This window comes from Miniopterus schreibersii, assembly GCF_964146895.1.
Source record: "Miniopterus schreibersii genome assembly, chromosome: 5".
Classification (NCBI taxonomy): domain Eukaryota; kingdom Metazoa; phylum Chordata; class Mammalia; order Chiroptera; family Miniopteridae; genus Miniopterus; species Miniopterus schreibersii.
The window spans coordinates 45,425,664-45,453,058 of record NC_138106.1 but is presented as its reverse complement, the minus strand read 5'-3'; the positions used below and the strand labels follow the sequence as shown (position 1 = coordinate 45,453,058).

At 52.4% G+C, this 27,395-nt stretch overlaps 1 protein-coding gene across 20 annotated transcripts in view; it reads right to left on the bottom strand.

Annotated features, from left to right (window-relative positions):
- Positions 1 to 4,129: 4,129 nt before the first annotated feature.
- The window catches only part of TNK2 (tyrosine kinase non receptor 2), a gene marked incomplete at both ends in the record, with an annotated part of 40,561 nt that continues 17,295 nt past the window's right edge, over positions 4,130 to 27,395 (bottom strand). For 4 of the 20 annotated variants that reach the window (XM_081139190.1, XM_081139197.1, XM_081139196.1 and 1 more), the window contains 15 exons: positions 5,707 to 6,486; positions 7,599 to 7,726; positions 7,868 to 7,963; positions 8,060 to 9,408; positions 10,122 to 10,166; positions 10,740 to 10,831; positions 12,281 to 12,475; positions 17,884 to 17,978; positions 18,063 to 18,209; positions 18,622 to 18,748; positions 20,218 to 20,495; positions 21,003 to 21,155; positions 22,063 to 22,284; positions 24,179 to 24,249; positions 25,258 to 25,438. In XM_081139190.1, coding sequence (XP_080995316.1) covers positions 6,480 to 6,486; positions 7,599 to 7,726; positions 7,868 to 7,963; positions 8,060 to 9,408; positions 10,122 to 10,166; positions 10,740 to 10,831; positions 12,281 to 12,475; positions 17,884 to 17,978; positions 18,063 to 18,209; positions 18,622 to 18,748; positions 20,218 to 20,495; positions 21,003 to 21,155; positions 22,063 to 22,284; positions 24,179 to 24,249; positions 25,258 to 25,420 — 3,168 coding nt within the window. Of the gene's footprint in view, positions 6,487 to 7,594; positions 7,836 to 7,867; positions 7,964 to 8,059; positions 9,409 to 10,121; positions 10,167 to 10,739; positions 10,832 to 12,280; positions 12,476 to 17,883; positions 17,979 to 18,062; positions 18,210 to 18,621; positions 18,749 to 20,217; positions 20,496 to 21,002; positions 21,156 to 22,062; positions 22,285 to 24,178; positions 24,250 to 25,035; positions 25,160 to 25,257; positions 25,439 to 27,395 lie in introns of those variants that run through there. The other 16 variants (XM_081139183.1, XM_081139184.1, XM_081139194.1 and 13 more) reach the window with 9 other exon arrangements.

Here is a 27,395-nt window from a genome sequence, read left to right as displayed (position 1 = left end):
GGCCCACATCACTCGCTTGGAGGGAAGAGAAAGGCAGGAAGCCGCATTCCTAAAGCCAGTGAGCTGGATGGTGAGAGATGAGGCTCCAGGTCACGGGGGCCAGCAGGAGGGCAGTGAGAATGACAAGAAAACAACCCAATTAAAAAATGGAAGGCAGACGAATGGCCAACCACCGCCAAGATGCTCAACATCACTGATCATTCGGGAAATGCAAATCAAAGCCACAAGATACCACCTCATGCTCATTAGGATAGCTACTACTTAAAAAACAAACCAAAAAAAGTTATGTATATTTTACCACAATAAAAAAGTTGAAAACAAAAACTATGACAGGAAGCCATTTTGCAATAGAACAGAATATAGAAGTTAAAAAAAAAAAAAAAGCCACACAACCCTAGCTGGTTTGGCTCAGTGGTTAGAGCGTCAGCCCAAGGACTGAAGGGTCCCGGGTTTGATTCTGGCCAAGGGCACATACCACGGTTGCAGGCTCCATCCCTGGCTGAAGGGGGGGTGGGGGGTATGTGGGAGGCAACTAATCGATGTCTCTCTCTCACATCGATGTTTCTCTCTCTCTCTTCCACTCTCTGAAAGGCAATGGAAAAAATATCAAGTGAGGATTAAAAAAAAAAAAAATAGCCACACGCCCGACCGGCACAGCTCAGTGGTTGAGTGTCGTCGATCCATGAACAAGGAGATCGTGGTTCAATTCCCGGTCAGGGCACGTTCCTGGGTTTCAAGCTCGATCCCCAGCAGGGGGCGTGCAGGAGGCAGCCGATCAATGCCTCTCTCGTCATTGATGTTTCTCTCTCCCCCTCTCTGCCTCTCCCTGAAATCAATAAAACACATTTTTAAAAAATAGCCACAATCTCATCACTCAGAAATAACCTATTTTAATATTAATTGGATATTAATGAACTCTTTTAAGGATGGATTGCTGTGTTATTTCCCATTCTGTGGATGAAATAACCAATCCTCAATTAAAATTTTTTTTAACTCTCACCCAAGGATATGTTTTCATTGATTTTAGAGAAAGAGGGAGAGGGAGAGAAACATCAATGTGAGAGAGAAACAGCAACCGATTGCCTCCCACACCAGCCCCAACTGGGAATTTCCCCTTCTGGAGAGCATGCGTATTCTTGTTTAACTTTTTGTCGTGGGAAGGTTCATTCATCCTATTAAGCTGAGTAGTACAATGACCGGCTTCAACCATTACCAACTCATGGCCATTTCCTCCAACTATCTGGACTATTCTCAACAAATCACTTCATTCAGAAATATTTTAAAACACATCTCTAAAATATAAGTCCTCTCTTTAAAAACATACATGTTTTTTGTTTGTTTTTTTGTTATTATTGTTGTAAATTCTCACCTGAGATATTTCTTCCATTGATTTTTTTGTTTTTTTCAGAGAGAGTGGGAAGGAGAGGGAGAGAAAGAGGGAAACATCAATGTGAGAGAGACATACCAATTGGTTGTCCATGTTTTGTTTTAATAAAGGAGATAGGTCTTTCTGGAAAGCCATGTAGGAATATTTGCTAAAATAATTTGCCACAAAATAAAAATGTTAGCAAAATAATGTATTAAATAACAGAATTTTATTTCATTTCTATCAAGTGAAAAACATGCAGTGTCTACATATTCTTTGAGAAGATGAATTTAAAGACATAGAAAACTGCTTGTAGTATAAAATATTAAGTAAAAAAGGCAGGTTACAAAGCAGTACAAGCCCGATGACTTTATTTTTATAGAACAATAATACATACATGTATGTTCATTGGAAGAAAATATTTCAAAATTTCAAGTGGCTTTCTGGGTAATTTTAATTTTCTCACTGTGCGTTTCTAAGTGGTCCAATTCAACAATGCGCATGTATGACAATCATAAAAACATAAAACTAGTGGTGGGGTGGGGCTTCCCAAAGGACACCTGTGTCATCCCAGGCCTTTTCACTGGGAAGTGATTACATGCTCTTCCTTAGCATGTAGCATCCTCCCAGGGAGCCCACTGTTTCTTTCCCAGGTTTAGGGGTAGCCTCCTTCAGAGCCCAAATTAGATCCTAGTTGGCCTCGGATTGGCTCCAGAGGGGGACTCCACTTGGCTCCACATGGTGTTCCCTCCCCTCCCAGCTTCTCTGGGATGAATCGTTTTAAGCATCCATGGGCCCCGGGCCAGCAGCTTGTGGACTTAACTGATTTATTGGGCAAAGACTTGACACGGTTTCATCCCTCCCGACAGTTGGCCTGAGACCGCAACATCACATGTTGCCAATAGGTGGTGCTGCCTCACACGAAAGCACTGTTGCCCCAGGGTTCTGAAGAGTTCAGGGACCGTTAAAATAGTAATCGCTGCAGAGGGTGTGCTAACATAGCATTGCTACATAAGGACATGGGGACAAATTTACCACCTACCACGACCGTTATCATCACCACACAAGAATAGCCATTTCAATATAAAAAATGTAGAAAGACAAAAATCTCAGAATAAAGACAGTCCTTGAAAATGGAGTACATTTCATTTTAAGGAAAACTCAGTTGTGTGGTTCTTATTATTTCACCTCAGGCCAGTGAAAACTTGACCCTACATCCACACTGGCCCTGGACTAGACTTCGGGAGACCCTGCTATAGCCAAGGATTCAAGGCAGGAATGGGTGCCTCCTCCATTCCCCAAGTTTGAATTTCTGTAAAAATTAACTTTCTTCAAATTATGAACACCTTTGTGTTCCCAGTGTGTAGTGGGACACATATGCTAGGTCTTTCCTCTACTCGTGGCTGCAGTGGAGCAGCGAGCCACTTTTAAGCAGTCATCTCTCTCAAAAACACAGATCTGACCACCTCATTTCTCTTACTCCCCTCTGCTGGCTCCCTTTGTCTACAGTCAGAGAACTCAGCATCTCACTCCAGTGGCTTCATGGTCCAGGCCTGCCTCACTCGCCAGGATCACATGAAAACCACCTCTAACCCACCCCCAAAACATAAAAGGATGGGTGCTAGCTTTGCCAAACGTCAGTACTCAGCCAGTTTGCACCTCCATAGCTTTGCATGTGCAGTTCCCTCCACCTGCAATGTTTTCACGCCCTCTCACCTTCCTGGCATATGCCCATTCCCCCCATCAAGTCAGCACAATGTCACCTCCTCTGGGAAGCCACCTCCTCTGCTCTCAAGGCACCTGGCATATGATCTGAGAGCACTCATATTCTTGCCGTAATGTCACAGTCTGCTGGGGCACAAACTGTTCAACTTGTATCCCCTCTTGAGGGCTTGACAGAGAAGGTGCCCAATGAATCCTCACTGATTTATTGCTTCTCCATGTTGGCAATCCAACTTGAGTCAGCTTTTTCAACATCCCCCTTAAGATCTTTTTAGTAAACCCAGGAAATGCTGGCAAAAGCTAGCAAGCTGATTAGAAAAGCAGCAGGAAATCCTGGGGTTTGGGGAACTGTGTCTGGCAAGAAAAGTACACTGAATTTCCTGACCCCCTGAAAGACCCCCAGATGCTTTCTGGAATGTATCACCTCTGCCATCTGTTCATTAAAAAAAAGACTTTTTTTTTTTACTGAAGTTGAAAACGTCTATGATCTATAAAATAGGAATGACTTTGTAGCAAAAGAACAAATTGTTTCACACAAAAAAGGGAAAAGACAATTGTATACACAGAGTTGCGGTCAGTGTATAATGTATATAATGTAAGCAAGTGACTGGTTAACAGACAAGAACATGAATAAAATGTATAATGATTCCTGTTTATTAAGTACTTACCATGGCTGATGTACTAGGCACAATGTTTACTCATGAGCATATGAAGCAGGAGTTACTCCGTTTACAGGCTCAGAAAGGTTAAGTAACTTTTCCAAGATCAAAGAGCTGAGAATGGAACCCAGGTCTAGTAGCGATGCCCAAAGGTTACTTAATACTAACTTTTCCCGTTTATATCATGTTTGACTTTTTTTAATCGCACTTAAACATAATTTAATTCCTGCCTTACTGAAAAGGGTAGGCAGACCAAGTTTGAATCTGAAGGCTCCAGACCTCCCAGGCCTCAGGGCCCACCACACAGACCAGCCTGGGGCCACAGACACACAAAGGACACCGCCTTGAATGGTCTTTGTTTCGTTTTTAACAACCCAAGCCATCATCTCACTTTCTTTTATTAAAATTCAGATTAACATAGTAAAGCTCAAAGGACTAATTGCTTTCATCCAGTAATTTCCTAAAAACCAGTGAGAAATAGATTAATAACCTAACTTTTAAAAATGGGCCAAGGATAGTAATAGGAAGCTCACAGGAAAGGAAACATAAATGGTCTAAATCATTTCTAAATCATTTTAAATGTTCACTCATTCGAGAAATGCAAATTAAAGCTATAGAAACACCACTTTCTACCTGTCAGACTGGCTAAAACCAGAAAGCTCCGTAAAACATGCAAAGTTCTCACACACTGGCAGCTGTGACAACTGGAACAGCCTCCTCTATAAAGCGATTCAGCAAGATCCGCCATCACTGCACGCACTGACTCAGGAGTCACACTTCTGGGAACTCATCCTTCAGTGGCAAATGAAAAATAACCCACACATGCCATTTATTGCAGCAGTGGTTACAATTGCAAAGGATTAGAAACAACCAAAATATCCCTTCATCAAAAGGGGCCTGGTTACATCGATAATGGTACATCCATCCATATACCCATGCAACACTAAATGAGAACAGGGAAGCTCTTTCAGTGGCTGGGAAACTCTTCAAAATACTTTAAGTGAGCCCAGCCGGGTGTGGCTCAGCGGCTGAGTGTCAACCTAGGATCCAGATCAAAATTAGATTTCCGGTCAGGGCACATGCCCGGGTTGCAGGCTTGATCCCCAGTCAGGGGCGTGCAGGAGGCAGCTGATCAATGATGACTCTCATCATTGATGTTTCTACCTCTCTCTCCACCCTCCCCTCTTCCTTTCTCTGAGGTCAATAAAGATATATTTTTAAAAAAAAATACTGTAAGTGAAAAAAACAAGAAATACATGAGAAACTGATGATGAAGTCAGGGAGGGGAGGTGGAAAGCTAGGATGGGAGACTTCACTGTATATTCTTTAGAGCCTTTTGAATTTTGAACCATGTGAAATATCAGTTATTCAGAGAAACAAAATTAAAATACTATCCTGGCCGGTGTTGCTCAGCGGTTGAACACAGACCTATGAACCGGATCATGGCTCGATTACCAGTCAGGGCACATGCCCAGGTTGCCAGCTTGATTCCCAGTCAGAGGCATTCAGGAGGCAGCCGATCAATGATTCTCTCCCATCATTGATGTTTCTATCTCTTTCTCCCTCTCCTTCCTCTCTCTGAAATCAATAAAAACATGTAAAAAAAATTAAAATACTTATACATATTGAAGCCTTCCTTATTACTGAAGTTTCTGGCTTAGCTCCAGCTAATTGAGTTACTGCACTCTCTTCTGCAGTATATCTTGCCTTCTTTAGCACAGTAGAGTAAAAACATGGGGATTTTGAACCAGTGACTACATGGGGGGGGGGGGGCTCTGCCTCTAGGCAGCCAGTTCAGGAAGGAGAGCAACCCTCAGGTCAACCAGGCGTGCACTTCCTTCCTCTGTCCACAGGTGGTGCTATGAGGCCTGCTGCTCTGCACAGATGGTGGCCTGGGGGAGTAACCAGAAGCCTCAGGCTGCTGACCAAGAGGCAAAGACACAGGCAGGCACAAGTAACTAACATAAAATAAAAACTAATTTTATTTCTCTGGAAGAAGCAGGTATCCATAGCTGGGGCAGCAACTTTGGTGACAGAGGCTGGTGGGAAAACAGGGAACAGCACAGGGGAAGAGCTGGGTCAGAGGAAGCACTAGTATCCCTCCAGGGTAGCTATCCCCCTTGGTCTCCTTCCAACCCTGGGGCCTGGGGCCCTGGTCCCTGCCAGAGAACTATCTGGCACCAATGCTCTGCTTCCTGGGCCACCTCAGGCTATTTCCAGGCACAAGATCCTAAGACCAGCCAAGTCCCAAAACACTGTCCATGACAAGTCCACAAGTCACATCCTGTCCGACACCCCAACTGTCAGCCAGGGGCTCTCTGGAGAAGGGCCCACCTTTCAGTGTGGCCAACACATTCTCTCGGTCCAGGGTCAAGCCTGGCTTTCCTGGTGGCAGGACTTGGGGACACACTCCAGCCGCAGGGCCTATCAGGGTGGATAAAGCCAGAGGCAGGCCAGCCACAGGGCCTGCTGAGGCCAATCCCCAGACCTGCCTTCATGGGCAACTTCCTGCACCTTGGCTTGGGGCACACCACAATTGCAGGGATGGCGCTGGGTGAGGGAGGAACAGGCAATGCAGGTTCCCGGCCACCTGCTGCCTTGGCTCGCTCTGCCAGAAGAAGCAGTGGGTGGCAGCAGGTCCTCCAGGCCTAGGATGGGCATCTTCTCACCCTTGTCAGATGGACAAGCTCAAGTGATTCCTCCAGGGCAGACCCTCAGGCTCTCCAGATGTGTCAGCGCCTGAAGGGAAACAACCAGAAAACCCTTCCATCAACAGGGGCCAGTACAACAGAGTACAGAATGCCCAGTGTGGGAGGGCCTCTCTGCGCCAGGCAAATCGAGCGAAAACTGGTAGTTCTAGGCAGTAGTTCTAGAACCTGTCATCCTGGGATGCCTTTTTTCTTTACTTTAAAGAACTAAAAATAAGAGACTGCAGGACTGTGTATTAGAATATCTAAGAGTAAAAGGCACAGTAAAAGCCTAAGTTTATTTGGATGCAAATTAGTAAGAATTTACTAGTGGTGTCGTGTGTGCCAGATACTTGCTGTGATGTGTGACAGATGCATCCCTCATTAATTCTTCTAATCATGTCTATGAGGCAGGCAGCGTCATTCATACACAGACACGGACCCCGAGAAAACGGGAGACGTGTGCAAGCTGACGCTGTGCGTGAGTGGGTGCTAGGGCCTGACAGGGACTGTCTGCCGCCACAGCCCAAGGCTCTGAAACCCCACATCCCACCAGCACCTCTCCTGGAATAATGCTGGAATTAACTCATTTCACCACTTTTTTACTTTATAAAACTTTCATAAATATATTTATACTATATATTGCTGAATGTTATTTTTATAACTATTATTTTGTTATATATACATACATTTACATTTTTTTACAGGAAAGTAATGTATTTTTTTGATTACACATTCCTTTAAAAAGGCATTAAAACTCTAAATGTTACTTTAAGCTGAACTATGAAATGTAGAAGTGAGAGATATTTAGTTAAATCATTGGGTCCTGAACTGCCGTCCCCTGGAGGCTGCTCAGAATGTGGTGGGGGAGCTAGGAAAACAAGCCCTCCACAACCAGAGAGGCTCCAACTGCCTCTTTTACTCATTAGTTCATCTGAACCACGTGGCTAAAAGTCTAAGTAAATGCACTCAGGGGAAACTGCTCTCACCCTGAACTATCTGTCCTGGGATTGGGGCCCAACTTCCTTCCTCCCAGCTGGGGAGCCCTGTGTCTCCTGGCTGTGTGTGGCCTGCCGAGGTATTGGGCTTTTTCCTAGAACGGTGTGCTCCACGGCACCCCTCTGGGAACAGGAAGGTGACAGACAGGGTGTGGGGCTCACTCACTTGTGGTGGGCAGGGCCACAGGAGCCCAGAAGGTGGCAGCCGGCTTGCTCCAGGTTCCAGTCGAACATCTCTAGCACTTTGTGGCACTCGCCTCGCGGCCGCAGACCCAACCCAAAAAGCTGCTCCACCTGAGGACCAGAGGGCAGTACTATGGGACACAGACAAGGGCGGGGGCGGAGGAGAACCAGAGGGGGCGTAAGGAGTGCGAGAGAGCAGCAGAACCAGTCCTCAGGGTCCCTGAAAACCAGAGTAGGCAGGAGATGGTGTACCTTCAGATACTGGGCAGCCCTCTGCACGTTCCAGCTGTGGCTCTGCAGGGCCGCCTGGCACTCCTCTGTGGTCACCCCATGCACCATGGCCTGCAGCTGGGCATACCCACCCATCAGCACCAGTTGGGACCATTCCTCTGGGGCCCCCAGGCTCCTGCCCCTCCTCACCCAACAGCCAGGCCTGGTACTCACCATTTGGATCTTATCTGTTGGCCGTATAGCCTCTGGCCCGTCCCCAGGGCAGCCCCTCTGTGGCAGCCAAGCAGTGGCCCTCAGGGCTGGCAGCTGGACCCCTGGATTGCTGTTGTTGGTGGAGAAGTTGGCCTTGGGGTCTGGGGCAACCTGGGGCATGGGTCGAACAGTAGCAGTGGGGGCAGCAGGGGCCGGGGTGCTGGGTGGGGGCAGCAGAGGCACGGGCAAGGGGGCTGGTTCTTCAGGGCTCTGTGCCTCACGCAGGAAGCGCTGGTAGCGCTCCAGGTAGGGTGGGCGCTCAGGCAGCAGGTAGTAGTGGGTGCTGCTGACCTTCTTGCCGTCGCGGACGATGGGCAGGATACAGGGACCAGCCCGTGGGCCAGGTGCCTGGATCACCTGGGGTGTGGCGTACTTAGGGTCTGAGGCAAAGCTTTGGGTGGTGGGCATGGTCTTCCCGGGGGAACTTGAGAGCCGGGGTGGCAGCGGGGAGCTGCCACGTGGAACCAGAGGACTGGGGGTCCTTGAGCCTTGAAGGGACAGGGGCTCCCGGGGAGGTACCCGGGGAGGGGAAGCAGGTCCAGGCCACCGCCCTATCTCCTCCTCGCCTGAGGGGGCCGGAGACAGCTCACCACGTGGGCGCGTGGGCCGCGGGGGAATAGGCACCCTGGGGGGCACCTGGGGCTTGTCATCGCCCACTGGGCTGGGTGAGGAGACCAGCGAGCTGGCCGGGACCTGCAGATGCCGCATGCACTCCTGCTGCAGCGCCTGGAAGATCTCCGCGGTCTGGGCTGAGGTGGGTGGCTTGCTCCCACCCTGGGGTGGAAGGAACAGGTTGTCCTCCAGGGGAAGGAGGAACCGCGTCTGCTCAGGCACAAAGGCATAATTGGTCTCGCCCTGGCTGGGCCCAGGAGAGACCCCTGCGCCCACCAGCGTACTGTTGATGGAACAGACTTCAAAGTCATCCTCATCTTGGGCCACATCGTCGTAGGTGGGAGGTGGCGGCAGTGGGCGTGCATCCCAGTCCACCACAGGTGTGGGGTGCAGGGGCCGGGGCAGTGCCCGCGTGGGGCTCTGCGGCGGTGTCTTGTCCAACAAGGAGCAGGCATCCATGGCCAGCTGTGCCAGCGAGGGTGCACAGGGCCGTGGGGACGGGACCACTGGCTCCTCACCAAAGTCGATGAGTGTGACCTCGCCGCTGCTGCCACCACGGCTTGTCTTGGTGCCTGACACCCGGGCTGAGGGCTTTGCCAGCCACAGCCCACGGGGCAAGCCTGGCTTCCTCAGACCCAGCCTCTTGAAGTCGCTGGACAAGGGGTCTTGGTCCTCGCTCACAGGGTCATAGGTTGGTTCTGCAATGGACAGGAGACCCGGACAGGGAAGCAGTGTCAGGCAGGGGGACAGGGAAGGTAGGGTATGGGAAGAAAGCCAAGTGTCCTCCACCAACTCCCAGGGAGATCAGCCCTCAGCTGCTAAATTCTCAGCGCACAACCCCATTCAAACAGGAGGGCAACACCTGCTCTGGATGCTGTCAGTCCTCTACATGGGCAGGTAAGCCCCTGCCTCCATCTCCACTAGAGCAAGCAACACCCCTCACCTGCCTGCCTCTGACACCCCTCCATTAACACAAGACCCCAAATGCCCCTGCCCCTGGTTAGTAACCACTATCCCCAACCCTTTACAGCATACCATTAGTGCAGACAGGGGGCTATGGGCAATTTCCCAGCACTAAGAGCAACAGGAGCTCCCGACCCACCATCATGAAAGCCCAGCCTCTGCAGGTCCCAAAGAGAGCGAGGCAGGCCAGGCAATGGGGGAGAGGCAGCGAGAGCACCGGGACCACACACTTGCTCCAGAAGCCTAGGCTTTTTTGGGGGGTAGGTGGGGGATGTTGAAAGGAGAGGCAGGCATGCTGGGCCAGGTCAGCAACAAAAGCTCACAGCACACACCCGCTTCCCCTCCCACCCAGTCAGCCACCAGGGCTCTGTACCTTCCAGGAGAGGAGGAATGAGAGGAGAGAGGGAGAGGGAGCGGGGGCCAAGGCACCCAGAGCAGCCCCACTTACTCTGAGTGAAGATGGCAGGCTGAGGTGGGCGAGGTGGAGGCTTCCCTGCAGGAAGGGCCATGCAAAGAATAGAGGGGGGCAGAGCAGGGCAGAGGACAAGGGAGGAAGACAGAGCCAGACAGAGGGCAGAGGGTGGAGAAAAAGAGAGCGAGAGAGAGAGAAAGAGAGGGGAGGGGGGGAGAGGACGCAATGAATAGGGGCGAATGAGTGTATAAACCCAAGAGCAATGGGAAGCAATAGGGCGGCAGGATGGGGAAAACTATGTTCCGGAACGACAGGCCCAGGATCCAGGGGGTGGATGAGGCTCCTGGCCAAGATGAAGCCCGTGGGGTGGTTTTGGCTTAGGAGAAGAGAGCGGGATTAGAGTTTGTGAGGAAGGCCAGGCTCTGAGCACGGCGAGGAGGAGGGAGAGGAGAGCTCAGGCAGGCCGATGCAGCACTGACTGAGGATGCCCACCTCGGCGGATACAGCTGCCTCTCATCTTCCACCCCACACCCAGCTGGAGCCAGGGACACAACTGTTCCCGTGCTGTTGCAACCCAACCATCACAGAGCCATAACAGCCGGCTCAGGGTTGGCCTGAAAGGACTAGGGGATGCCAGGGAGTGGGGGCTCTTACTTTTCACCCTTCCCAGATGCTGGGTGGGGCGGGGGGTGCTCAGTTCCACGCTCAGCAGGTCGGGAGGATCCATAGGGTTTCCCAGATACAGTCTGTGGGGAGAGAAACAGGTGAGACGGTGGGGATCACAGTGGAGTGGTGGCAGTGAGGAAAGCTCTGGAGGAGATGCTGGGCCTGTCCCCTGAAGTCAGGCGTCCAGGGACCCACCTCGACCAAGCCCCTTGCGGATGGGGGTCTGGAGCACAGGACTTTTGACTCCCAGCAGCTCCCTTCTGTAGAACTAAGCTGTAACCAAGGGAGGGTGTTGTGGAGAGAGGGCAAGGAAAGGACTCCTGGCTGCAAGTCAAAAATCTAGGACTGTAGGGGCTCCAAGAACACCCTACAAGGGTAGAGCTGGCCTTCTGCAACCCTCACAGCACCCCAACCCACACCCAGCAGCCACCTGCTGGCACACTCTTTTCTCTCCTGCCAGGCCCAGAGCCATCCGGCTACGCTCCCCGGTCAGGGTGGGCAGGAGACATCCTTCTGCCCCACTGCTAGGGGTGGGGCCACTGCCCTGCTCCCAGTTTACTCTCAACCCCTGTACTGACTGTCAGGATCTGGGACTTAGTCACTGGGGCTGATTAAAGCCTGGAGGAATGGGGCTGGGCTGGCCACGGCACGCCAGGAGCAGGGCAGAGGGCACCCAGCCTCCTTTTGGAGGGTGTCGTGCTCTCCTGCTCCAACCCTGTCAGGCCCTCATCTGGCTCCTGTATGTGAGAGACACACACGGCTGCCCTCTCAGAGCGTAGTGTTCTGGTGTGGGGAGCATGGGAGCATGCAGGTGGAGGGCCTGCTTCGCCAGGTCCCTCAGGGCAGAAACGTGTCAGAAGTCAGAGGAGCAAGGGCTGCTGAGAGCAGGGCCTGGAAGGCCCCGGGCCAAAGAGGCAGGGAGGCCTGGTGGAAGGAGCTTCCAGGTAGAAATCTGGGGCAGGGCACCCAGGAAGTGACTAATTCTGCTCCTCTGTGTCCTCCCCAGATATCCCCCAATGACCTCATCTTTTCACTTAAAGGAGACTGAACCCCCTCAGGTACAGGGTAAGCAGGTAGGTGAAGTGCTGAACTGCTGCCTAATGTTAGCTCTGAGGTTTCCGCACAGGAGCTCTCTCTGTGCCGTGCACCCCTGGGCCTGACCCAGTAGGTTCCCACCTCCCAGACTGCTACTACCAGCAGGAAAAGGAAGCTGCTACTCAAATGTTGGTGGTCATGAGAAAAGCTCTCTCCTGAACTGCTTCCAAAGGCTCTTCTCAAGTCCATTTTCTTAAGGCCAGTGTGCCAGGGGCCTCAAGGCTGTAGCCCCTGGGGGCCTTTCCACCAAATGGAAGTGTGGGTCTATCCTTGGAAGCTCCTAACCTGGTTCTGCCTACAGGGAAAAGCTGCTGGGCAATGAGAGGTCCTCTGCCTCATGGTTTTTACAGGGACCTTGGGAGCCTGAAAGAACCTGCATGCCCAGGGAGGGGCTGGGGGTTCCAGAGCTAAGGAGGGCCCTGCCCAGTACTCACTCATCGATCTTGTCAGGGAAGCCCCAGCAGTGGCGGGGGTCACTGTCGCCATGCCCCGTGTGAATGAAGCTGTTCTGCAGGGGCTGGCTGATGTCCTGGGCCGACAGGCCAGCCACAGAGGTCACCACATTTCGAGGGAAGGGCCCCACACACAGCGTCCGCGTGTTCTGCCCGCGCCACCAGTAATTCTCAGCCCTACCCAAGAGAGATGACATGGTAAACACCAGGGTGTGGTGAGACGGCCCCAAGGAGTAGGACCCTCTCCATACCAAGCTCTTTAGCTGTGATATCTAACCACCCTGGCAGAAGAAACAGGAGGCCTGAGGCCCCAGGACTAGGCTGGTCTGCATCTGCCTGCCTCCTCCTAACAGACCCCCATGACCACTCCCCCAGTATAAGGCCTGGCTGTTTGCACACAGCCTTACTCTAAGCTACCTAGGTGGGTCAGACAGCTCTTCCTAAAGTTTACAATAACAAAACAGGTTCAAACAAGTGGCATGACTTGCCTACTGTTACCAGAAAGATCGCAGAAGACCCAGGATTCAAATCCAGTTGTTAGTCTGTAAAAGCCAGGGCCCATCTCGCAATATCACCTTGCCTCCCTCCTCCCCTAGCAAGACCTGGCCACCTGATTTCACTCTTCAGCCCAGTTCTAAGAGTTCTGAGCTTCAGGGGCCCAAGGGAGAGCCATGGCCTTAGCACTGGGCTTGAAGCCAAGCCCTCCAACCACAACCTATCTCCTAAATGCAGCTCTTCACACGTTTGGAAGTACTTGGGGCAACCCACGGCTTTATGTCACCAGTTCACATATCTCCAGTGCCTGCCACCAGCTCCTGGCAGGGCTGTGGGACCCTCACTCTTGCCCTATCCACCTCCTTGGGAGGAGCTCTATTACCTTTTTTTTTTTTTATCCTCACCTAAGTATATTTTTTCCATTGCTTTTCAGAGAGTAGGGGGTGGGGAGAGAGAAAAAGAAAGAACCATTGATGTGAGAGAGACACGTCAATTGGTTGCATCCTGTACATGCCCTGACCAGGGCCGGGAATTGAGCCTGCAACCGAAGTACATGCCCTTGACTGGAATTGAACCCGAGACCCTTCAGTCCATAGGCTGATGCTCTAACCATTGAGCTAGGGCTAGGGCTCTACTGTCTTAAACAAGGCATACAGAAGGGAACCCAGCCTCCCAGTGTGGCTGGACCACTAGCACCTTGCTCTGACTTCAGACACAAAACCTATTAGGCCCCCTAAAGCCTCCTAGGGTAGGGTGGGGCAGGGGGCAGGCATGTAGGCAAAAAAGAACACCCTCTTGGACACTTGAACACCAGTAAGCCAACAGGCCATAAGGCTCCTGCATCTGCTGCTGGGATCACTCACCCCAGTGACATGGGCAGAATCTGGGCTACGGCAGAGGTGGTGACAGCTGCATGCTGCTGTGGGGGACACGTGTGGCACCAAGCTGCATGCTCTAACTGTTAACTCCCCCACCCGTATGTCACCTGTCCACAGCCAGGAGTGTAAAGAAAGGTTTCCTCCAAACTGCAGCTAGACCAGAGGGATTGGAGTCTGGAAGGAGACGGTGAGGCTGAGCACCTGGACCCTCCTTTGTGAGGTGATGCGACCCACTGGACCAACATGAGCCCCAAACAGCGTTTTTCAGAGACCAAAAGCCGAATCCCATGAGCACAGCAGTCCCTGGGAAGCTGAGTGGTGAGGTGAGGGAAGGATAGGAGCCCAGGCTCTTATAAGCAAGGCCGCTGACCAGCCCACCACAGACACAGCAACCCTGTGATTACTATCCTGCCCTCCGGGTGGGAAGAGCAGGAAAGGAAGAAGGGCGGACAACACCCTGGAAGGAACAAAGCCCATCTGAAAATAGCAGGGCCATTCCAAGGAGAAAAATGCTCCCCCCACCACAGGGCTGAATGAGGTTTAGGGCCGCCTGTGAAGAGGGTGGGAGGCACGTCTGGCACTGGGGGACCCTGCTGCTGCTCTACCCCAACATTCACTGGCTCCCTGGGTTCTGCATGCCCCTCCACAGAACTGTCTTAGATACCAACCCCAAGGATGAACGCTGGACTCTGCTCTCTACACCTTCATAGGTGCTTATTAACCTGGGTGAAAAAAACAGCAGAGGTAGAGATGCAGTGCAGAGAGAACGAACTTATTTCCAAGGCCATGATCGTGCCCTCCCCGTGTGGACCCCGAGCAAAGCCAGACGGGCATGAAGTCACTCTCTCTGCTCCTTTCCTTTTGCCACCACAGCCAAGCTCCTTCCATAGGAGCCTCACTTGGACTCACTTCTAAGAGCGAGAGAGGACGCCAAGCCCACCTCCCGTCATTACAGGTATGGCCAAGGTGAGAGCCCCCATGACTGCTGGGGGCCCTGACACCATTCCTCAGAGTGTAACATGTGTGTGTGAGAAAGAGGCCTCTTGGGAATCACACCCCAAGCACATGGGTCCGACAAAGCTCAACTATAACTAACTCCTAAAACAGCCAATGAGCTGACCAATGCTACGTCACACTGTCCCCGTCTCCCTCTGAGGCTCAGTGGGGGGTGAGGTACCAGTAGCCCAGAAAGGACCAAGCCCAGTCCTTCCCACCAGCCTGCTCTGGCCATACCCTCTCTTCTCCCTCCACCAAGAGACCAGAGTCTCCATTGGCAACAACAGGAGGGCGAGGGACAGGCCCACCATGCCATCTGGAAGTCACTGTAGCAGACAGTCACAGAAACAGACGGGGAGTCCCTAAGGGAGTGAGAAAAGGGCCCAGTACCTCCAGCAGGAACTTTCTACTACCTGCTTTTCGTCAGTGTCCTGGAACAAGCAAAATGTGAAGTAGCACTTGGGAAACCAAGGTCTGGCTAAAGGAAGCCCCAGCTCTATCGGGAGCCAGCCTCTGAAATCTCAGCCCCTCTACCAGGCCTAAGGGAGTCCAGAAATGGCTGACAAATGTTATTTAAATGTTCTGTTCAAAACTCCACCACACCCACTTCTCTCTGGGGGGTCTCAGGCACCTCTGGCCTCCAGGAACAACACAGGCCCTTGCCTCTCCCTGCCCCACATACTAAAGGAATCGAGGCTCCAGGGACCAGGCCAAAGATCTGCAGAAGGATTTCAAAACCTGTCCCCCTTCTCCAAGTCTATAAACACAGAACAGAAAAGTGCAGCCAGCCATCCCAGCCTCCAAATACGACCCCATGGAAAAGAGCAGTCATTGTCCCAATCTAGACTAAGCCCCACAAGCATGGCTCACACAACACCAAGGTGTCTCTCTGCCCACTGCCTGGCATCCTGAGAGGCACTGAACCTACAGAATCAGTCAGAGCCAAGGACAAGGGGGTTCCAAGACTCCGGACTAGGAAACTAATACTGGAGACAGCTTCCAGCAGAAGTAATCCAAAACTGACAGGAGAGGGTAGATATGGAGAGAGCTGAGAGCCAGGCTAAGAGGAGACAGAGAAACAGCCAGCAACCCACACATACAAACAAAAAACTAAAGGGACACACATGAACAGAAAGCCCATCCACCTGGATACATGGAGACAGAGCCAGCCACTCAGTTGGGCACTGAGAAAACAAAGGGGCAGAGTTAAAGCTCTGGTACAGTGACATACAGGCCCATTACCAAAGACCCGACAACTGTCATGGCCTCCTGCCCCTCACTTCCCACCTCCTGAGAAGCTCCAGGGACCAAGAGCAGGTACTGTGGTCCAAGTCGGCTGGTGGCCCTGGAGGAGGAGCCCAGCGAGCCTACACTGGCTGGCAGCAGGGAGTCTGTGACAGAAGGGTAGGGCAGGGCATGCCCACAGCAGCCTCCTGGGAGGAGCAATCCCCTCCCCCTCCCCTCTCCCTTCCCTTCCTTGCTCCAGAGGTGACCCAGGGTGCCAGCTCCAGAAACACACGCCTTAGAAACACAAGGAACTCCTGAGTCACTCCTGAGGAACACTGGGCCTTGGCACACAGAACCCCCACTGAGAGCAGGGACAGGGGAAGTAAAGACCTAGAAACTGCGGGGCATAGAGGGGTCAGGGTCCCAAGTTCCTGGAGGTGGAAATGGTTGCAGGCGCAGACTTCTGGCTTGCAAAGCTGCCACACACCTTCAGAGGGGCCCTCATCCTAATCTTCCTATTTCAATAATGTCCCCCAAAGTGCCCGGCCTGCAGTCCCTTCCCTGACCCCTCAGCTCCAAGCCACAGACTATATTCCTTTCTGTCTCTCAGGCCTCTATCCTAGAAGCCTTCTGCTTTCATCACTAACCTGTTGGTATGCAATTCTTATTCCCAGATACTGTGCCCAAAGATGAGGGGAGCCCTGGCCTAGGGAAGAGGTGCTGGGGCCACAGTCAGGTTCCTGCACAACCAGCCTGGGGTCTAGCACCAACTCCATCACTGACAGACCCAGAGGCTCTCCCTCATCACCAACCCCCATGCGGCACAAGGTTTAACCAAAGGCCCAGACTCCCAAACCTGAGGTCCAGGGAGAAAGGGCTCTGCAGGGAAACAGCCTCTGCCCTCATACCTGCCTGGCTCTGAATCAGAGGAGCTTGGACCACAGGGAATTTCCTTTCCCTCCCTTCCCCTTCCAGCCTTCCATGCCCACCACCTACCCAAAAGGCACCTCAAGCCTGCCCTGCCCCAACCAGTTCCTTAGACACCCTGAGGCTCAGATAACAGGGTGGGGTGAGTGGTGGGTGGGGCTCCAATGCAGGAGCCTGAGGGGGCTACAAGTAGATGTGACTCTGGAGATGCTGCCCATAGGCTGAGACACACTTTGCCAACTGTGAACATAAAGGGGAGGAAAGGATCGGGAATAGAGGCCCTGAGAGGGGAGCGTGAGGCCAGAGGCCAGGGTGTGAGGCCCAGAGAGGACGGAGGGGAGGGAGCAGTGGGGCTCCGTGGCAGGGAGGAGGCTGCTAGGAAGAGGGTGCTTCGGGGTACTGAAATGCACCTACACGTGTAGTTAAGAGTCCTTATCCTGCTCCAGCTGGGTGGCTCAGTTGGTTGGAGCATCATCCGCACACCAAGGTGGCGGCAGGTTCGAGTCCCTGTTAGGGCACATGCCTACAGTGTAGGTTCGATCCCAAGTCAGGGCACGTGTGGGAGGCAACTGATCGATGTTTCTCTCTCACATCGATATTGTTTTTTCTCTCCAAAATCAATGAACATGTCCTTGTGTAAGGATTAAAGAAAAAATAAGAGTCCTTACCCAGGGAGGAGGCAGGAAGGGAAGAGGAAGAGAGGCTTAGGAATGTTTAGGAGTTCCAGAGTCTCCAGACATGGTCCTAAGGCCTGGCTGCCTCACTATAATGGCAGTATGGCCCTGACCCACACAGCCAAGGCTGGTGCCAAGTGGGAAAAGGGACACGAAGTGGAACCAGGCAGGGAAAATGCCTCTGAGCCGTGCACCTACGTACTTAACCTCCAGCACTCGGGTGAAGACTCAGCCCTGTCCTCCCTCGCCACTGCACAGCTCAGGCCCACCACAGCCTGTGTGTTGCCATGGTGACCTTGGAGGCAGGAACTTGGAGGACCTCTTGGCCAGCAGGTGCTCCACCCTGCACCCTTCAAGGCAGTACAGGTGCAGCCCCCATGTTCCCTACCTCCCCTCGATGACGGTGATGACATCATTCATCTGGATGTGCAGTTTGTCTGGTTCCTCAAAGTCCTGAAGGGCCCGCATGTCAGTGGGCTGGGCCTGAGGGTAGAGACAGGTCACTCCCAACTCTGGGAATGACCCCTGCCTGGATACCCTAGCCCCCGTGGGCAGACCAGCCCTCACCTCCAGCAGAAAGTCCCGCAGGGCCACAAAGGTGGGTCTGTCCTCTGGTTTGTGAGCCCAGCACTGGACCATGACATTGTAGATGTCTTGGGGGCAGTCCTCTGGCCGGGGAAGACGCTCTCCTTCTTTGTCAATCTTATGCAGGATCTGGAGAGGGAGTGAAGCTTGAGTACAAGCAGAGCACCCAGCTCTTCACTTCCTACCCTCCCTCCATACCATGAAACAACTGGAGCTTCAGGCTGCCATGCTCACATCCCAAAGAGTTCTGCCTCTTCTGGGGCAGGGCCTATCCCCAGGCCTCAGACCTTTATTCCTAAGTCTGGGGCCTCTGGACAGGTGGCTGTGGCAAAGGCTATGAATAGGAGCAAGCTCCACCTGTCCCTCTCCTGACCAGTGGGGGCGCTTCTCTTTGCTCAGCTATCTGAGAGGTCACACAGACACGGAGCCTGGGGGACAGGACTCCAGCAGACAAAAGCCAGTCCTAACAGGGCCAGGTTGGCAGCCAGGAATCAATCAACCCCCTCTCACCCTATAGGGAGCAGACCCCTAGCCCCCTTACCTGACTGCCATTAAGGCCAATCCAGGGCTCCTGGCCATAAGTGAACATCTCCCACAACGTTACCCCAAACATCCAGGTATCGCTGGCATGGGAGAAGGTGCGTGTCTTCAGGCTCTCAGGGGCACACCTGGCAAAGGCAGGGGTCAAACAGAAGGCCTCTCAGAGCATCCCCACCCACATCAGCCCCAATGGACATAAAATGTTCACTCAATGAGCATGTTGTTACCCCATGTGCCAGGCTCAACAGCAGGTACTAGGGGCATGGTATGGAAGGGAAGGGAAGGACATCTTGACTACGGGATACACTTGGAGAAAATCATGAATGCTCAGGTCTTTTACCCACATGCAGCCTGGAGTGGGAAGAGAGTGAAGCTGCCAGATCAGGAAAGCAGAGAAAGGAAGGTCAGAGGCTCTAGAAGGGGCAAGAGGAGAGGGACAGAGCTCAGGCTGTTCTGTAATTGTGGTGGGAGGATGACAATTTCCAGATTTTGGGCAGGATCCTAGCATTTGGGTCATTTCAGCAGGAAGGTGTGGGTGGGAAATTTGGATAGGGCCTGGGGAAGAACCAAAATGGGTGAAAACAGTCACACTGCCTTCATCCAAATAGCTGCACACTCCCTCTGGGATGCCCTCTCGGGTGAGGACAACCACCACCAGTGACGCTGGCAAAGGGGAATTCCAGGAGGGCTGAGGAGCAGAGTGAGGAGGAAGCCACCCTGGATGAAGAATCACAGAATCTCTCATGGGACTGCAGAGCTAGCCCTGACACTCAAAGGGGGTAGAGCCAGAGAAAGTCATTCAAGATCTCTAAGCCTCCTATTCCTCATCTATGAAATGGGAATAATAATCTGCTCACTTCACAGAGCTGTTCTAACAGGGCTGCATAAAAACAGGTGACCTTATAATTTACCATCCAAACTAGGATGCTTGAGTATAAAAGGAAGTGCCATCAATTACTCCAGGACAACAGGCACAGTCCAGGATGTATGGTCCCCCTAGGTATAAAGTCAGTTACTAAGCAGGGTGACTGTACATCTTGAATTAGAGGGGTTTTCTGGAGAGCTGAACTGGACTGACACCTTCCACCTCAAAGCAGGGTGACCATACTCCTTTGGGTGCCTTCAACACCAAAGGAACACGTTGATCTCAGCATAGGAGTGGCTGACACAGGGGCCAGGGCAGGACCAGGGTCCACCTTGTATGCAGGTAAACATCCTTGCTCGCAGTCGACAAAGCCTAGCCTAGTCTGGCCCTGCCTGCCACTAGCTCTACCTGGTTGGAACATGCTTACCAACCAGTCTGCCTGGCTAACTTCTCCTGTTATTTTAGGAGCTTAACACTGAGTCCTCCAGAAAGCCTTTATGAGTCCCCACAGCACTTATCTCTGTGTGTTCTAGTGCCTGACACGAGAATTCCTGGATGAATGAGTGAATGAATGAATGGGCACTCAAGAAGGGCACCCCAGGCCCAGAAGGGACAAGGGCTGTTGTGGGTAAAAAGGCCCCAGATACTGTGAGCCTTGGTGTGCAGGGACCAGGGTAGGGCAAGGGATAGGGGGGGTCCAGGCCCTGTGATCTGCCAGCGCCTGCCCCTCACCAGGCAAAGGGCACCTTGCGATGCTCCTGCATGACGTAGTGGTCATCATTCTGGGGTAGTGCTCGCATCAGCCCAAAGTCTCCAATCTTGACCAGGTCACGCGTGGCCAACAGCAGATTTCGGGCAGCTAGGTCACGATGAATAAAGCGCTTGGACTCCAGGTAGCCCATGCCCTCAGCCACCTGCACAGCATAGCGGCTCAGAGTGCCCAGAAGGAAGTGGCCCTGGTGCTTGCGAAGCCGGTCCAACAACGATCCCAGAGGTGCCAGCTCCGTCACCTGAAGCCACAGAGAAGGTGGGAGGAATAAGTGTGGCTGAGCCCTGCCCCTCCCTCCACATCCCATGCTGGGCTCCCAGCCCTCTCCTGAAGGCCTGCAGAGCCATGCTCAAGGCTCCTTCCTGGTCTGTCCTCTGGGAACCTCTAGGAATCCTACAGCTTCCCAAGCCTCTGCCTCTAGGCAACGTAGAAAGCTGAGGCCCAGAGAAGCAACCCAAAGAGGCTCATGTTAGAAATTCCAAACATTAAACTCTAGGACCAGCTCCTCCCATAGCTATAACTCTGCTCATGAATACAAGCAAAATGCAGAGATGGACGTGGGCGCCAAAGGACATAGTCAGTACTGGGCGAGGCCCCTGTGAGCCCCTATGCTACATCAGGTGAGGGACCAAACCTGGATCTGTGGGACCTCTGACCTTCGTCAGGATGAAGAGAGGACCCACAGCACAGGCAGAAGGGGCAGACCTGGGGCCCAGAGACCACAGCCCCTCCGAAGCACAGTACTGACCATCTTCATGGGTGGTGTGAGTACCACACCATAGAGGCGAATGAGGTTTCGGTGGTCAAGCGAATGCATAGCGTTGACCTCCCGGATGAAGTCATCCATGGCCTCTGGCTGGCTCAGCACATCAGGCTTCAGACACTTCACAGCCACACTCACCTGCTCAGAGAGGAGATTATAGGGAGTCAGAACCGGCCCCAGCCCCCAATACTCTGAGCCAACCTGCTTCTCCCTCCAACTACACTCAAACATCCGGCTTCAGGTCTGCTCAGGGTGGGTGAGCATGTCTCAGGTGTCTTGGCCTGGCTGGGGAAGGGAAGCTGGCTAACCCCCAGAGGCCGTTAGCTGGGCCTCCCCTTCCTGAGGGAATGTCCAGCTTAAATAGCAACTATTAGGTAAGAGATGACCAGTATGATGATAGGATATTAAAATGTTATAAAATGAAATATTAAAAATGGTTTGGTGTAGAAGAAAAATGCTTTAAATATAATACCAGAACACTAATCTATGGTGACAGAAGTCAGAACAGTAGCCTTCCCTGGAGGAAGGGGACTATCAGTGCAGAGGCAGGAGGGAGGCTCTGGCAGGCTGGAAATGTTTCATCCCATGGTTGGGTGACATTACCCGGGGTCTATACTGTACACTCAAGAGCTACATGTTTTATTATATACATGCTATTTATCCCTCTGGGGGTAAATTTTAAATACAATACAAAGAGAAAGAGCAAGATTTCAAAAATTGTATCTAAAATTTGTATCTTAACTAAATTCAACAAAATACCTCGGAGGTGGGGAGCAGAAATGCTAACTGCTTCCTCTGGTGAGATTGCAGGTATTTTTCCTAGTTTTTAAAATAAGTAAATTATTTGTATAATTTAAAAAAGAAACAGATGTGTCTAGTTAAACCTGAGTATAGAATCCAGGGCAAGCCACTCTGCGACCTGTCCCTAGCCCCCTTCACATCCTAGCGGAGGGGACAGATCCACCTCAGAGGGCAGAGTTGGGCTTCTGCTAGTCTCTCAGGGGCTTGTCCCTTTGCCACACCCCACAGGACCCAGAAAACTCACCGTCTTCCCAGAGGGGGCGTCCCACTCGCCCCTGCGTACCACACCAAAGGAGCCATCTCCAAGCTTCTCGAAGAGATGCAAGTCCTTCTCCCCAATGAGGCAGGTGAGGCTCTGAAGGGGCCCCTCCCCTGCTGGGCCACCAGGGGTGGGCGAGGTCTTCCGGAAGGTGCTCTGAGAGTGATGGGAGGGGAATTCAGCCTCCAGCCGCTTTCCACTGAACACCTGTTTGAAGGCAGCAAGGGGCCAGATGGCACCCTGAGGTCCCAGAGCCAGTCCCTCAGTCCTGTCCCAGTGGGTCGTCACATAGGCCTTCAGATGGGTCCTAACTTTGCCAAACTGCCAGGGGGAATCCTGGCTGGAGGCCCATGCTCCCTCCTGACCACACCCCCAAACAGGAACCAGAGCCTCAGTGTGGCCTCAGGGTGTGTGCCAGAAATGGACTGACAGGCATGTAGCCTGCGGCTACTGTGGCCCACACCCAGTTGGGGGATCTAGGGCAGCCCAAAGCCACTCTAGGCACCACCTTCTGCCCCACCCATCCCTTTCTGTACCCCTTACCCAGAACAGACTCCAGCCCCTAACCAGAGCAGATGGGTAGAAGCCTAAGGGGCCTTCCACAAACACCTCTCTGTCCATTTTTAGCCTTGGCCCCTTCCCTGGGCTGCCCATGTGGCGCTGTCTGTCTCCACCCTCCCCAGGGAGCCGGCTACCCTTCATCCTGCCAGGGGAGAGGATAATTTGAGCCTGAGGTTAGACTGTGAGTGTGTGTGGGGTGCAGATGAAGCAAGGCCTTGCTGGGGAAGGGCCTGGGAAGACAGCTGGGTTTCTGGAGGGGCGCCTAGAGCTGAGGGCTGAGAAAGAAGGGAGACTGGAAGGAATTCTGCAGCCTGGGCTGGAAGGAAGGGAACAAAGATCAGGGGACAGGAGGAGGGAGGCCCTGAGGGTCAGAGATCGCCCATCAGTTTGACTTGGCCACCCCTACTAGGGCACCCAAAGCCTTGGCTTCAGGCTGCAGAGCCTGCCCAGCTGGGCCCCTGCCGCCAAGGCTGGCAGAGGCTTATCTGTATGCACAGTCTCCAATCTGAGGGCCTCTTCTGGCTGCTGCTCTGTCCTTCCTCCCAGTAACTGGAATCCTTGACACTTGCAAACAATGTTCAGCTGACAAGGACCTTCCACACAGCCTGGTGAGGTGAGGGAAGCTGGGCCAGTGTGGCCAGCACAGTCTTACTTGAAGACAGGCTTCAAGTCTGGAGAGGTTTACTGACTGGCCGGGAACGTCCTTCAAGTCTGGGGTAGATCCAAGACCCCTAACCCTGGCACACTGCACAGCTCTTCCCTCCTGCCTTCACCCGCCCCAACTTGCTCATTCTTCCCTAAAACCTGGGCAAGGGACCAGGATAGTGTCCCCAGAAAAGGCCACAGGATCCCAAGAGACAGCCCCTTTGTCAGATCGCAGCCAGGAAATCTCTGCTGCCCAATCCCAGTCCAGCTGTGCTACCCTACCCCCCCCCCCCCAGCCCTGAGGCCAGAAGTGGGGAGGGAAGGCCCTGGCTGGTTCATTTCCTCCTGCATTGTCTTCCAGACAATGGGCAAAGTTCCACTAAGTCAGACCAGAGACTCACAACTCCACTGACCCAAATTAGGACAAAGAGGTGGGGGGAACTAAAGAGGCTGTGGGGAAGGAAGCTGTCAGCAAGGCCAGATGACCAGAGAAACCCTCCACAGACTAGGGAGGGTGGGGGAAGACGAAAGCAAAGCAAAGACGTCCTGGGTCCAGGCTGCCACACCACCCCATGCTTGACACCGGCCCCAATACTCAGACAGATCAAGGGCTCAAGTCACAGAGTACTTGACAGAGCCTGTTTCAGGCCCAGCACCATGGCGTAGTGGGAGGATGTGAAGCCATGGCTGCACAGGCTACTCACGCGCCGTCTCTAGCGGAGACAGACACTTAGCCAGGCAGCTCTATAAGTACCCTGCCTGATAAGGCCCTGAGGGAGGGAGGTCTGTACAAAGTGTGAGATTATACTGCCCCGGCATGGGCGAAGTTTCCTAGGACTGACATCAGAGTGGGGCCCACGAGCTGCCCAGCCCATCTCATGCCTTGTCCACCCACCTTGCTCATCCAGGACTTGCGCTTGCACATGGCCTTTCTCCTCTTCACAGCCTCCCACAGCCGCCGCTGGCCTGCAGGAGGGACAGGAAACCCAGTGCTGTTAAGGCTCACCCCCCCACCCCACCCCCGAGGCTGCTGCCCACCTGCAGGCTTCCTCGGTCTCCTGGGGTGGGTCCACCACTAGGTACTGCCCAGTGCAATGATACCAAGGAAACAAACCATCCCAACCAAGCAGGGGCTGCAATTAGATGGTCACTGCATTCCACTTCCAAACAGTGGTCCTTGAACTAGATGGGGGTGTTTAACCACCAAAACTGAGCAGTAGTTCTGTTTCCAACTTTCAGGAACAAAGGAACTCAAGGTAATAGATAGAATTTTCCCAATTTTGAGTTTTTCCTCCCATAAAATTTTATTGTTACTTGCATCAGACACCAACTATCAAGGCCAAAAGTAGCGTAAGTCAATGTCTAATTCAGCACATTCTAACTTATTTAGCTACTTTAAACTGAAAGCACGAATGCATTTCTGGGTTCTGTAGGAAACACCAGGAGTTCTAGATGCTGCAACCACTACTTTTAGGACCCACACATACCGAGCGAGCATATCTTTGTGAGAGACAGAGAAAGAAAGAGACAGATTAAATCAGCAAACCATCTGCAGGTTTTTATCTTCCCTTCTTCATACAGATCTCTGGGCACTGAACCCTTGGTGTTCAGAATGTCAGACTCAATTCTACATGTACAAAGGAGGTGGAGATGGAGGAAATGCACCCTACAAATGTCTGAACAAATTACAGGGGCCGTAGTTAGGCCTGAGTAGCCAGAGCTTTAAGCAAGACTCCTAAAAGTCCAATTCACCTTTCCAAGTGCAAACTGTTCTCATGCACTCACTGTGTGCGGCATCTACTGAGGCCCCTCCACCCCACCTCGGGGGCTCTTGGACAGGCAGGGAGAGTTCTCAGCTATGCCACCCCATGAAATAAAGGGGGGAGGGTTCTTCCATGTGGCTGGCGATCCTGAGGACAGAGGAGGCAAATGGTCAGTGGGAGAACGGCGAGCAAGGCCAATGTCCCCACCTACCAGGCCGGCCCATGCCAATCTTCTCCAGGTCCTCATTCTTGACATACTCAAAGTGAGACAGGCGGGTAACATTGAGGTCGTCACGGAGCCGCAGGAAATATTGTTGCAGCTGCACCTCGGACAGCAGCTCCAGCAGCCAGCCTGTGCCCTCCTCCGGCTGCATGCTGCTGCTCCCCAGCCTCTGTGGGGAGGAAAGAACGAATCAGGGACCAAGGGATGCAGGGAGGTAAAAGGGGACCCTGCCCGAGTGCCCCGGGCTCACCCACATCCTACTATGCTGCTTCCAGGAAGGATTCAAATCACCTTCTTGCTCCTCAGAACAGCTGTACAGAACAGCCGGTACCCACCTGCCCCCTTTCCTGCCAGCGACAAGGGTAGAATTAGGACAGTTAGGATACAGCCCAGGCGCTGGAGTCAGGGTCTTACAAAAATTCATGGCCCAGTGACCTGAGATCAACCTCCACTGTTCTCAGGTTCCCCTTGGGGTCACAAGTCCTTTGAGATTTTGATGAAAATGACTGTATTTCTCGAGAAGAAATACACATTCTTAATCATAAAGTTTCAATTAAAAAATTGGGGGTTACAGTGTCCCTTGAGACCCAGCCATGGGATCCCTAGACCTGATGCACCTCATAGAAAGGATTCAGGACTAGATGAGTTCTCCCAATGCTTAACATAGCCAAAGCCTCTCCCCCAATCCAAAGACCTCTCCACAAGTGCCTCCAGGACCACAGCAAGTGGGAGAGAGAGAGAGACAGGCAGGGGCTTCGGGGGGCTTTCAGATGCAGCTCAAAGAGACAGCACTGCTCAGCTCCTGTCAATGGCTATCACAGCAGACTGTGGCCCAGTGTTGTCCAGACTTTCAATTTTTTCAAGAAATACCAGGAATCCGAATCTACATGTGAAATCTTGCCATTAAAATTTTTTTGAAAAGGTAATATATGCACATGAAAAATATTCAAATGGCACACAGGAGCCATCAAGTCTCATTTCCTCACCTATTGCACAGCCACCTAACTCCCCATCCCCAAAGCCAGGTGCCATTAATGACTTTTATCCTTCCAGACTTTGTTTTCCCCCCACACAAATAGTCACTCATTACCCACACAATTCTGTTCCTTGTTTTCACTTAACATTATCTTTCTCCTGACTTTTTAACTATATCAACTAATTCAAGTTTGAAACACACACACACTCACTCACACACACACACCACTCTGTACTGGCCAAACAATATATGTGTGTGCAGGCCACAAACAGCCAAAGGCTCACCAATGAGTGACCTCTGGTCTATACTTTCTTGGGCACAAATAAAAAGGCCAGTGGCACCCTCAACGCTAAGCAACCTGACCCACCAGACACCAAGCCCATCCCTGTCCAAGTGAGATACCTCAGAGCTGAGAGCTTGGACAAACCAGCCCCTGACCCATGTTCAATCCCCATGGAAGAAGCAGGCAAGTGGGGAAAGGTCAGCTACCAGAGACCCCCTCCTCCCCAATTCAGAGGTGGCCTTGTCTCCCTCAGCTCTCATCACAGGTCACACTGAGAAGCAGGCGCTCACAGCCCAGGCCCAGCATGAGCCTCCTGCCCCCACAGTTCCCAGAGGTGCTGCCAACCCAATGCAAGGAGTTCGGACTTTCCCAGGCAGCTCAGGGCGGTACAAAGAGCAACAAATGGGAACGGAGAGGACTTCAGTTCAAACCCCGGCTCTCCCGCCAAGGCGGCTGGGCCAGTGGGGGTTTCCAAACTTTAAGCGGTAACCCTTTATCCAGATGATTCTCACAAAGGCTGTACAGCCCCCTAGGGGACATTTTTGGTTGTCTCAATGTTGGGGGCCACTAGTGGCCTTTAGGGGGGGCAAGAATGTGAGTTATCCTGTAATGCACAGGAGAGTTTCACACACTGTCCCAAATCCCATAAAACTTAAATCATGGAGGTGAAAAATCTGTTTGTAATCATCTGACTCTAGAACTGAATTCCATTTTACATTTGAACAAAAAAGTATTTTTGCAGTTTTAATACATACTGAATTTTCCTGGGTTGGAACTACCATACTGAGTAAAGTGAGGGAAAACTGGCTTTTGCTTTGTTCAGAACTTAGCAAAAGTTGCTCACTATTCAAAAAAAGTCACTGAGAG